The 13,468-nt window shown below is 33.4% G+C and overlaps 1 protein-coding gene across 2 annotated transcripts in view; it reads right to left on the bottom strand.

The window, feature by feature from the left end:
- Positions 1-13,468, bottom strand: part of LOC143244600 (programmed cell death protein 4-like) — a 41,355-nt gene that overhangs the window by 12,522 nt on the left and 15,365 nt on the right. For both annotated transcript variants that reach the window (XM_076489580.1, XM_076489579.1), the window contains exons 2-4: positions 2,495-2,604; positions 1,278-1,391; positions 228-449 (exon numbers count right to left, since the gene is read on the bottom strand). In XM_076489580.1, the coding sequence (XP_076345695.1) occupies positions 228-449; positions 1,278-1,391; positions 2,495-2,604 (446 nt within the window). The remainder of the gene's footprint in view (positions 1-227; positions 450-1,277; positions 1,392-2,494; positions 2,605-13,468) is intronic.

Consider the following 13,468-nt stretch of genomic DNA (forward strand, 5'->3'; position numbering starts at 1 on the left):
AAATTAAGAAATTAACTCATATATAACATTAAAGTTTGAATTATCATCTACAGTTTGATTCCAAACTTACTGATATAAATTCATAAGATAATAGTTCAATACAACTTTGAATGCAACTCAACAAATGCAATGGCATGGCCTCTGACTTGTGACCTGTCATGAAAGGGTTAATACATGTGTACACATCACAGTATATAAATGTTTCATTAATTTGGTCATGTACCAACCATTGGAGCACTGGGAGTGTCCAAGACCAGGTCGGCCATACTATCGAGCAATGAATCAAAACCTTGCTCATAGTCTTCTTCTGTAAACACATGTCCATAAAGATCTGAGAGAAGGACAGAAGTCATCTCCCGATGAGAAGGCTTTCGTTCCATAGCCATAATAATCATCTTTTCAATTAGAGCTGGCTGTAGCCCTGCAAGGTTGACCTCTTTCATAGTCATCTGTGTAGCAATCAGATGTAAGATTACATTAATGTACAATTTTCAATTAAAGAAAATTCAGGTGATATAAAATATCCAGTATATAACTATGCAACATAAAAATAGAATATTCAAAACATCAACATGTTAGAGTATTAACTGGAACCAAAGCACATTATGTAAATCAGCATATTACACAATTATCTTATTAGCTTTGCAGGTTTTTCATCCACTATGCTAAATAATTAGTGCAAAAATTGATTAACCTACCATCAAGAGAGTGAAATGCAGAAAACCTACGAATAACTTTTAAATATTATCTTGTTAAATAAACATTTTAATATCTATCACCAAATGTGCTACCTGCAGAACTTAGTTTTATACAGGAAAAACTTCCTGTTTGAATAACTTTCACATTGGATAGTGCAGTCTCCTACTTCATTTAAGGCTTTCTTTACATTTTTAAATGCATTTGTGTTCCATGGTTCCTATATAATGAATGAAATCTCTCCTGATTATTATTCATCAAAATACTTCATATGACAATTGTAGAAATTAAACTATATGTCTCAGGTTTTGCTAAGAATACATATAAACAGTCTAGTACATTTTTAAACTGGATGGTGTAAGAAGGCATAATTAAATTACAAAAGATTTGAATATAAATATTATAACATTTTAAATAAAACTTTCAAAGCTTTAATATTACTCTGTGAAAAAATATGTAACACTTTTTAGGTACAATTAATGGGTACTACAAATATCCTACTGAGCAAAATTGTGCCATCCATACAGCTTGATGTTCCCAGTTTTATAACATCCATAATTACAAAAGTATTGACCACTTACAGCTACTTCACTGGTGTCTCCATTTTCAAAATATTCTTTGATAACAGTATCTACTATTCTTTCAAATTCTTCTGTTGTAAGTTTTGGCAAAATTGATTCAAATTCACAATTCTCCTACAAAAAACAAAACATAAGAAATTCAACCTTCGTACCAAAAACAATGTATTTTTGTTTGGTTAATAAACTGTAAATATGATCACTTGTTCTTTAGATTTATTTCATGAAACAGCCAGTACAGATTTTATAAACTGTATTTAATGGGTTGAACAGGCAACTTTCTATAACATTGTCATGATGGTATGAGAAAACAAACTCTGGAAACTTAGGTATATACAAAATAATCAATTAAGTATAGGGCATTTTTCATGTTCTGAAGATAAAATCTCTTTAAAAATTATCAATTTTCCAATTTGTTTAAAACTTTCTTCAGTTGTTAAGAAAGTTGCACACTGTTCAAGATCTGAAGTTCGAAACAGGAGTAGTTACTATATATTTTGGCTTATTAGAACTTGTTCTTTATCTACTGAATGGCTAATGATCTGATACAAAAAAATACTCATCTTTTTTCATACATATAAAATTCAATTTAAATAATATGAACAACACAGAATAGCTGACTACTAAATGTTTCTGTCTTCACTAATCTAAATTTTTAGGGTTAAATTATTCAGCTTGCATGTTGCTAGTGAACTATTTTAATGCCATTTGAATAAGAATTCATATTTTGTGACTGGCTTCATCTCATTGTTATGCAACAAAACTGTAAGATTCTCAAAGTTGTATGAATTGCATGGTACATTAAGTGAAAACAAAACAATAATAATGACAAATGAAAGGTGTGAAAAATACTGTGGAATAAAAATTTTTTTAAAAATATATACATACAATGTATAACCTGACAAGCTTCAAAAGGTGAAAAGAAAAATAATAATATATAAAAATTAAATAAATGGCACCATATACATACAATAAATGTCCATAAACTCAATGTAACAACGTTTTTGTAAGTAACTTAAGGAAACCCCCAGTTTGAGCTATGTTTGAATAATAATTAAGATACAGTGCAGCACTTAAAATAGACCGTATTTAATACTTGTTATTTTATAATACATCCAATTATTTTGGAAACAAATTACAAGCCAAGTCATACAAGTCTCTATTAGCATTTGACTACACTTCTTTTTTTGTAAATGAATGCAACATATATAAATACAAACCTGGATATCAGAATCATAGTTTGGATCATGAACATCTTTGTCAATATCGTCTTCTTCAACAATTAACTCACTTCCAGGTTTGCCCCATGTTCCTTTACCTCCTCCCCCTCCTGTAGTGCAAATTGACATATTTTAAAGAAGGAATGCTAAGTTTTGTCTAATTGTGTTAATATCACCACACAGAATTATTCACAAACCTCACCACCCATAAACTATTAACATAACAAATTCTGACTTCAATTGCAATCAAATTTCAAAATATATGACAATTTAAAGGGAATTGTTGAAGTTTTCTTACAGGTCACAAACAAGTTTTAACATAATACTATGATCATTTTCAAGTCATCTTAGTCTGGTAACTTCCCCAACAACTAATACATCAAAAATAGTTATTTATTTTGAATATAGCAAAACAAATTTGAAAAATTGAGCAAAATAACTCCTACAAGTTAAATCAAGCAACACTCACTGCCACAAGAGTTTGTCCATCTTATAAATCAAATAATAGTATGAACTGTCATATTTATTAACCCCAACAACTAAAAATATATAATGCATTCAGTGGCATATGATGCTTTGAACCTTGAACCTTGTTCCTAACCCAACATGCTAAACATTAAACCACAGCTGGCTCCATGCAGTAACAAGAAAGTGTGTTTAATGGTGATATGAGAAAAAGAAAAAAATATTATGAATTACTAACTAATACATATGATATTATCACAGTTAATATAACTGATAATTTTATTCATCCATAACTGGTTTAGAATATAACTGCAGTAAAATATATTCAGATAAGTTTTCCAAATTTCTATAGCATGACTGTACTTTCTATCATATCTCTGGCTCTTTGGTTTTGTAATGATATGAAAAACAGATAAAACAAATACCAAAGATTAACATTTATTTCACTGTAATAAGGAAAGGATCTCAAACTCAATATAATCAGCTATACCAACAATAAGAACCTATTATTTTACTCTGTTAGATATTACAGCTATGAATGTGATTACTAGACCTAATAATATTATAAAGCTTGAAATCACAGCTGAAACAAATTAGCTACACAAATTCCATTCACACTGGTCTTGAATTAACATGATATTTCACATAATCGACACAGAAAGGTTCTTTTACAGTGTCAACATTGTAAAGGTTGATTTAAGAAAATTAATGAAATCACTTAAAAATAAAATTAGATAGTGTTCAAAGGGTTTCTTATATTCAATGAAAGTTAATGTTGAAAAATACAAATTAAGAATGATAGCAGAATTTGCAACAACTGATTGTCTTTAGTGTTTTGTCTGCAAATGCTTCTCAACATCACTATGAATTTAAAGACTGGCAAAACCCTGTTGTAATGAAAACTGCAAGAATCACAGAACAACCCTGTTTACATGTATGAATAGGTACTGTGGGTTACCCTTGGATTCATACCCGAATGGACAAATTTTAAAACAAGGTGCAGGGGTAATGAAGACATGTACTTCAAAATATTATTGCAGTTGTATGTACATTAACGGAACAGGACATTATGCTATGAATTAAACAAGAGGTAATCCTTGATAGCCACAGCACTTGGAATTCTTCTAGGCAGGATTAGAGCAAATTAATCTACGAGACTTTTTTCCCCTTTTTTATTAATTATTTTAGTGTGCACCAGCATTATCAAGCGTAGGGTGCATTTGTACCCAGTTCAATTTTATTACTCATTAGGATCTCTGCAACCCTACTCTCAAATTGAAATTAGTTTAGCCAGGATTAGAGTAAACTAATCTAGAGGACTTTGGGCATGGTGAAAAACATTAATCAAAAGGGTTTGACCTCCTAAGTCCAAAATCGTAATTAAATCTCAAATTGGTCAAGAAATGACAGTTATGAGCTAAAAGGTTCTACCTGAAAAAAAAAAAAAACCAAAAAAAAGTAACTCAGAGCCATTCTATGAGCCACTATGCAGAGGCTAAAAAACTGTATATCACATAACTATAAAGTATAAGGAGAAATCTATTACAGAAAACATTTAAGAGGCTTTAGCCCCTTGGTATAGCATTTTTATTCATTGTCTTCTCTCAGTGGATCAGCAACGAGCTCTAGGACTTATACACTAAAAATCACAGTGGGATACCTTTGGTTGGTTCAGTAAGGTTAGCTCATTGTGTAGCTTTGCACTTCAACATGAACAAATAAATAAAATCTTTCTCTGTATCTGAGAATGTACAATTTCATGCTGCTTCGTATGCAGTTACTATCTGTATATTCAATTTAATCAAGCATTCTCTCACATAATTATGTAGGAATGTATGCTTAGTGTGTGTGTGTTATCATAGCAAAGCCACATAAGGCTGTCTGATGTATCAACCGAGGAGAATCGAACCCCCGATTTTAGCGGGGGACGTATGCTTAGTTTTAGAAGCATCATTATACACGGATATATTAAATTACCTTGGTTTAAACTAACAACAGATTTTTACCGTAAAAACTTACAAGTAATTTCTTTACGTTTTCACGCACACATACTTAAGATCGTTGACTTGTAAAGATTGTTTGTTTTGGAATTTCGCACAAAGCTACTCGAGGGCTATCTGTGCTAGCCGTCCCTAATTTAGCAGTGTAAGACTAGAGGGAAAGCAGCTAGTCATCACCACCCACCGCCAACTCTTGGGCTACTCTTTTACCAACGAATAGTGGGATTGACCATCATATTATACGCCGCCACGGCTGGGAGGACGAGCATGTTTAGCGCGACGCGGGCACGAACCCGCGACCCTTGGATTACGAGTCGCACGCCTTACGCGCTTGGCCATGCCAGGCCTGACTTGTAAAGATTGAGGATAGAAATTATAAAGTCCTCGACATGCCTGGTTGTCTGACGTAAAGGCAGTTTTCACATATTTCCTTACTCCACTTATAATATATAAAATAAATATAATTTTATTTGAATTTATCTACAAATTACTTCGCCATAAAAACGTCCTTTTTTTTTCCTCTCGAAAGTGTTTAACCACGAACGTAAGCTGGTTCTACAATGGTGGGAGTAATTTTCTTCTAAAATTACTTATCTCGTGGGATTCTCTGAATAATTAGGTAGTAATAATTTATTAAAGTACTTTTCTATTTATATTTGCTACTCAAGCTTCCAGCTTTGATCTAATATTTATTTCACTGGAATTATCATCATTTTTATAACTTCACTATTGGTAGGATTCACACATTACATTATATTGACTAATTTTATATTTCTGTTTGTTGCAACACGAAATGTAGAGGAATAATCAAATAAATTGCGCGAAAAAACCTAATTTTACAAGTGAAATGCATATAAGACATTGTAGCGTCTATTATCGGTATTAATTGCAATATTGAGAATATTTTTGTTTACAAACGTTTCACATGTACTAGAAGAGTGTTAGAGGTCGCGCCACGTCTACGTTGAGTCAACATTTTATGTAAATAAATAAAATTGCCATGTTTTTCATTCTTGTGAGGATAATGTAGGGGAGGGGCAATGACCAAAGCTCAGACGCGGGGGATCATCTGGCAAATCCTTCTGATATAAAATGTGTTAAGAATTGAATTAATCAATTCCAATGATTCACCAGCAATTTGGCGCGTAAGAGAATCTAAAAATATGCATTTAAGAATACGATGATGTCACAAGTAATTCTAGGGTTAAATATTTCCCGGTATACTTCAACAATTTATAATGAAGAAGGGTCCACAGAAGCATCAATTCAAAAGTACTTACCAAAAAATTCAAGATTAGAAAGTTTCCAAAACATTTAAGTTTAAAAGGTATTTAATTAGAAATTCATGTAAACTACCAACAGAAGCAATAAATGTGAAAGGTACATACGTAACCAAAACACAATAGTAAGCATATAACAGAAATTAATAGATACACAATGTAAAATTTACATCTACTTCATTTCCTACGTGTGTTAATCACACAACAACAGTGTATAAGGAAGTTTTGCATAACTGTTTTTTAGAAACTAAAACTTTTGAGCAACAAAAAGCTAATGCAATGGTTCCTATATCTGCCAAAGTTAGTCTGTAATTCAGTTTTTTAAGGAGGCGTCTGTTCCAACCACTGAAGCCTGCAAGATAGCCTTAGAACTCTATATCCGAGACACCAACCCAACTATAGACATTCCCAGCAACCAATTAGCAACCCTCCTAGAATTCACCACGATAAAGACAAACTTCATGTTCAACAACCACAACTACATACAAATAAATGGCCTAAGCATGGGCAGCCCAGTATCACCAGTTCTAGCCAATATTTTTATGACACAAATTGAAACTCAAGCAATTAACACAGCATTACATCCACCACTATACTGGTACAGATATGTAGATGACACGGTTGCGAGATTCAGATCTACAGAACACATACTTAAATTTTTCAATCACAGTGACTCTATACATCCCAACATTAACTTCACATGTGAACAGGAAGAAAGCAATCAAATATCATTTCTTAACTTCAAAATTACAAGAACCGACACACAATTCAAAACAGAAATCCACCGAAAAATCACCCACACTGGACTATACATTCCTTGGGACTCAGCACATGAAACAAAACAAAAACTCAACACACTAAGAAAACAAATAAACACAGCCATAAAACTATGCTCACCAGATGAAATTAACGATGAATTAGACAAAATAAAACAATACTTCATCAACATCAATAAGTTTCCTCCACAAACCGTAGAAAACATTATACGCACGCACCTAGACAGAAAGCAAAATCAACCAACAAAAGTAAATATATCTCACGAATCAAAAAATCACGAAACCATATACTGCTGCATACCATATATTCCCAACATCAACAGTCAAATAACCAATATTTGGCAAAAAACTAATAACAAAATATGACATTCCAGTTGATCCCAAATTTATTCAAAAATCAGGCACAAAACTAAGGTCTATACTATGTAAAAACTACACTGACAAACACCACACCAACAGTATTTATAAAATACAATGTGATAACTGCCACGACTTCTATATTAGAGAAACAAGTAGAAAAATGGAAACCAGATTCAAAGAACATAAAAAAGTCACCTTCACACGTTTTCGAACACTGCAAGTCAAATAAACACAACTTAACCATAGAAAACACTCAAATACTAAATAAAGAAACAAACATAAACAAACGCAAAATTAAAGAAGCCTTACTTATACAACAACTTAAACCCAAAATAAACCAACATAAAGGAATGCCTTTATACCTATATTAAATATAATAAAATAAAATTATATATATTCAAACATCTAACACCGCCCTCTACATTCCGATACTCAGTTACACAACCCCTTCCAAACATGTGGTCAGTTTTCGGTCAGTTACCTCTTTCTTTCTTTGTGAAGCTGACAATGACCGAAGAAGGTCGAAATGTTGTTCGCTCTTCTACGTAAAATATTTTTTCAACCCAAACGAGCCGTTTTTACATATATATTTCTCTACAAGTGGGTTTTCTCGACATCACTGATTATTTGTCAGAACACATATAGGTTCTGCCCTGTCTTCCCCTGATCGCTTTGCCATGATTCAACAAGCCCAGGAGAACTACCTCAGCAGTGACCCGGACATTTTGCCAACAAGTTCGGATACGGACAGCTCATTCACTTGAACCTTCTCTTTGACCAATTCACGTCAGAATTCAGCCAACGTTAAGTCTACGGATTTACAACGCCAAAATCAGGGGTTCGATAGCCTGATGTGGCTTTGCTATAAGAAAACACACAAATTTCACGGAAATACGCCACATCGTTTAAGACTATATCGGACAAAACAAGCTTCATGCCACATGAATTGAGAAGAACGTCTACAAAAGAGTATGAATTACTTCAGTTAAGCAATAAAATCCAAGCAGACATTATCAATATAATGGAAGCACTGTGAAGTAATAGCAGCAACTTAAATCTACTCGGTTACAATATTCTACACACACCTAATCAACAGGAAAACGAGCCATCACCTTACTATACAAAAACTTAAAAGATAGCATTCCCTCAATATCCCATCCTCTGCTATAACCTGACTACCATAACGCTACTTGCCATCTATGTTTCCCCAACCTCTTTACATGATAACATGTATACACGATCGATCACTAATAATTACCCGAACTTAATAATAACTAATGATATTAATTTAAAACACAATGATTACAACTGAAAGAGCACTACATTACCTACTAACAGACAGCAGCTCTTAACATGACACAAACCAGAGCGGGACATAAGATATATTAGACTTAGACGTAGCTGAAGGCACTCAACTCGTAATCCGAGGGTCGCGGGTTCGAATCCCCGTCACACCAAACATGCTCGCCCTTTCAGCCGTGGGGGCGTTATAATGTTGTAATCAATCCCACTACTCGTTGGTAAAAGATTAGCCCAAGAGTTGGCGGTGGAGGTGATGACTAGCTTCCTTCCTTCTAGTTTCACACTGCTAAATTAGGGACGGCTAGCGCAGATAGCCCTCATGTAGCTTTGCGCAAAATTCAAAACAAACCAAACCTATTTCTTTCTCGAAGTACAATTACTCCCACTTCTTCATTAAATCTTACTCAAATAATACAAGATTTCTCAATCCCTAACTGAAAAACTGAAGACACACTACTCAACCACCCAAAAAATTAATAAACACACCTCCCTTCTTGTCAACACGATCTTCAATGCAATCAAGAACTCAGTTTCCAGCCAAACTATCACTCCTGACTTAAATTCATGAAACTCACACCTCAAACAAACCATCTAATCCACGAAAGAAGGCCCCAACACGTGATATTCACCTAAAGTCCTTATAAACAATACGAACAATGAAGTTAAAAATGCTAATTAAAACCCTTATAAACAACACAACTGGGGCACGTTATATATATTCACAGGCGCATCCAAGACTGACGCGACACTTCTCCGGCTTAAATTTAAAAAGGCCTGCAACAACGCTATGTAAACACTAATATAATTTTCAGTAATTAAGCAGCACACAATGACGACAAAAAAGCCAAATTGTTCGCACACTTCTACACCAATACTTTCACCACAATAAACCACTCTACTTTTAATAGCAAACATTTTGACGCTATCAATAACTACATTAACACCGATCACACTAATCTTAACACGTCATTCCTCCCAGTAAATCTATCCCACGTTACACGAACACCTCAATATTAAACGCGCCCTATCACTGGAAGTTATTTTGACCTTATTAGGACATCTTCCGATTAATAAAGAAGCACTTCTACATTACTCAGAAAACAATTACATCCTCAGTAATGACTAAAATGGAAGCAGAAACACAGACAGATAAAATATCACCTAGTAATCTACATATTAGTGTCACCTATAAACCAAAGGTTTAACTGCAATCGCTCCACAGTGGCAACCTTTTCAGAGGTGAAGCAAGCATTTCATACTGTCTGGCATAATGCCATAAAATATAAGTTAATTAAAAACTAACCATATTCCCATCATCAGATGGCTCTCTAGTTTTATTACTAATAGAATTTATAAAGTTAAAATCACGTCCAATACATTCCCACTAAAAACATCAGCCCACTGTCCTTAGCTCACTATTCTACATTTTATTTGTAAATGATATACCATTCATTCAGCTTATATTTACTTGATGACGAGAGAAACCCACTTGAAATAAACATGTATCTCAGAACGGCTTGTATAGTTATTAACACTTTTACTGATAAGCAGAGAACAACCTTTCGACCTTCCTTGGTCATCTTCAGGTTTTGCAAAGAGAGTTTGCAATTGACCGTTGCCTAACACGTCTTAGGGACGAGAGTATAAACGGATTCAGGATTGTAGAGGGTGTTGCAGTTGGATGTTAGGTTATTAATTAGGTATGAAGGTGTTCCTTTATAACAGTTTAAGTGTTAATACCCATACCCATACCAGCCGTTCTGAGATACAGCTAATATATATACCACTCATCTTAGTATGTTGATGACATCGCCGTCTGGAGCACATCACAGGATCCACTTACCGTCATGCCCAAAGTCTAAGACATACTGAATAAATTAGTAAATAGTTTAACAAATGGAGAAAACTTCTCAATCCAATCAGTTCACATGCAACAGCATTTTACAGGAAAATAGGAAGAATCAAAAACATTAGACAAGTCAAACTTATATTATAAAACACCTAAATATCCTTTTAAAGAACCGCAAAATGTTTAAGGATCACAGTAAACTCATGCTTATCACGGTCCACTTACTAAAACGATATTCTCAAGAACACGAGCACTAGTCTGACATTCCTCCACTGAATCATGGGTATGAACAAAAGCTGTAGCAGCCACTCAACCATTACAATTTACAAAGCCTACATCAGACCTCTATATGAATATGGAAGTCCCATTACATGTAATATGCCCAACATATTACACAACAAGATCAAACAGCTCATTCCTGTTAAAAGAGCATTGTCTCACAAATTACACCCCACAAATTTATGTCAACAACCTTATTGGCCTGTGCATTAACAATCTAGCTCAAAAATACTAGAACAAAAACTCAAAATAGAATCAGTACAACAAAAATATTTTCCACTCTAGCAGCCACACCTTATATACGGCAAATATATATTTCTACGTTTAATTATATTAATAGCGTTGAACATAATTCCATTAATAAATCGTTTCCTTTTCAGTTTCACATTTCGAGCACAAGTCAGATGGATTATTCGGCCCCTGATCCATCCAAATTTCTCAGGGCATAGGATTATGTTATCCCATCCCGTCTGAAAAGGGCTGTTAACCAAGCATGTCCCTTTAATCATTTAATCATAATATTTCTTTAACTTCAGAAAGTATTCTTTTCTTTAAATCAAACCATCCATCCATCGGAATTTAGATCTTGAAGAACTGAAAATGTTAGTTGTATATGACCTCTTCCTTCCCTCTGTTAGATGTTACTGGCTTCTGTCAAATACTAACATAAACTGCCACTTATTTCAACCGATTTCAGTGCAATGTTCACATTCATATTCATGCGAATGTAACAGTTCGTTATTGCAAGATCCTGCTCTTTGCGTAAAGTTCCTTAAAGTTTCACACTCATTGATCTAAGTCTAATAATATATATATACACACACACACACACCATTTTAATTCTATCTTTTTAGCTTAAAATTAATGTGGATTTCTAATTCTGGTACTTGGTGATCTGATTAAATGTTTATTTCTAATGTAAATATTTACTGGTGAGAGGCGCTTAGGGCTATCTCTATCATGTATGCAGAAACGATCTAGTTCACACATAAGATCATTTTTGCCAGTTTTTCGCAAAGTAATTTAGTGAATTATGCAGGAGTCTATCGAGTATTCTTTGTGCGCACACACGTACACTACATTTAATAAGTGATACTTCGAATCCAGGACAACTATACATCTAAAAAAAAAAGACGAAGTAGGGCATTTAGACATCACTTTTTTTGTACAAAATAAAACAATAATTACAACATGTATTTTCAACAGTTGCATACTGTCTCTTTGTTAACCTAAAGACGACCTAAGAAGGTGGAAACGTTGTTCTGTATTTTAATTAAAGTGTTAATATCTTGAGAATGCATTTTTACTTCAAGAGGGTTTCTCGTCATAACGAATAATTACAACAGATATGTTCCATTATATCAGCATATAAAAGACACCATTATATAAGCTATGTATATCTAGGATTTTATTAACAGTTTAAATCTATTTCATTACGACCTGTACATTTTTTTTTCAGTCTAAACAATGTAAAAATACAAGGAAAAAGATAAACACTTTCCACACTATGTGCGTATTACATGTTATCATGTGTCTTTCGTTTTTTTTCAATTGTGCACAATACAAAGAACTGGTCGGACTTCACGAATTACTTTACTTTTTTTATTATCTATTAATCCTTGAAACAAGTATCAGCCAAAAGCCCCACCTATCAGGCAATAACCTAAAGCTTAAGACCTTGGTATGCACGCAATAAAGTGAGAGTGGTTTGGTTATTGGTCATTTATTTCATATACTGAACCGGCTCTAAGATATGCACGCCTTAGGCTATTAGAAGCTTGACTACAATATAAAACGCAGTATTTAATAGCAACATGAAGTTATATTTAATTGTAACATTTTAACTAATCTCGTACAAAATACAAAATTTGTATTTAAACAGCCCTTACAAATGAAATGATCATAAAAATTACACGATTTATCTCAGTTTTATTTGCCACATTCAACAGAATTACGTTTAATGTTTCAGTTAAAGAAAACTAAGTGATTATGGAGTTGAATTTTTTTTTCACTTGTTATGTTAACAATTTTAAACCACGATTTTAGAATATATTTAAGAAAGGTCAGATTTTTATAAAGTCGTGTTAACTGTTAGCTGTTGTTTAAAAATAAGAGCCACTGAAAAAGTCTATTTGTGCTCGGTAATTTCCAATAGAAAAGCCAAAGGGAAGGCATTTGTTCAACAGCACTCACCATCATCTTGTGTCTAATCGAATAGTGGGATTTAACATTCACTCACAGTGCAACCAATAGACACAAAGTGCGGAGCCGAGTTCATTTTTTTAGCAGTAAAAAGAAAGCAAACTACACAGGAATCCTCAATCCACAGTATGGCACACTAACCACCGAGCTACACTAGGGCTTGTTAACTTTGGCGCAGAAACTTTTGTGAGTTACAAAATAATTCATTTCAACACAATTTATTCTTAAACAATGTTTGCCATTAAAAGATGCTACCTCCAATGTAAATACGTAAACGTAATTATTCTTCTTTTTCTATAACTAAAAAAAAACCAAACACGATATGCAAGTATACCCAAAATCCTTATTTAAGAAAACTAAAGTAACAAGCAATATGACTTGTTTTTCAACAGTGTTACTTGATGAAACTAATAAATCAATTGTAATTTTTCACCTCAACTTTTACAAACGAAACGATCATT

This window comes from Tachypleus tridentatus, chromosome 2 (genome assembly GCF_004210375.1).
Source record: "Tachypleus tridentatus isolate NWPU-2018 chromosome 2, ASM421037v1, whole genome shotgun sequence".
Lineage (NCBI taxonomy): Eukaryota > Metazoa > Arthropoda > Merostomata > Xiphosura > Limulidae > Tachypleus > Tachypleus tridentatus.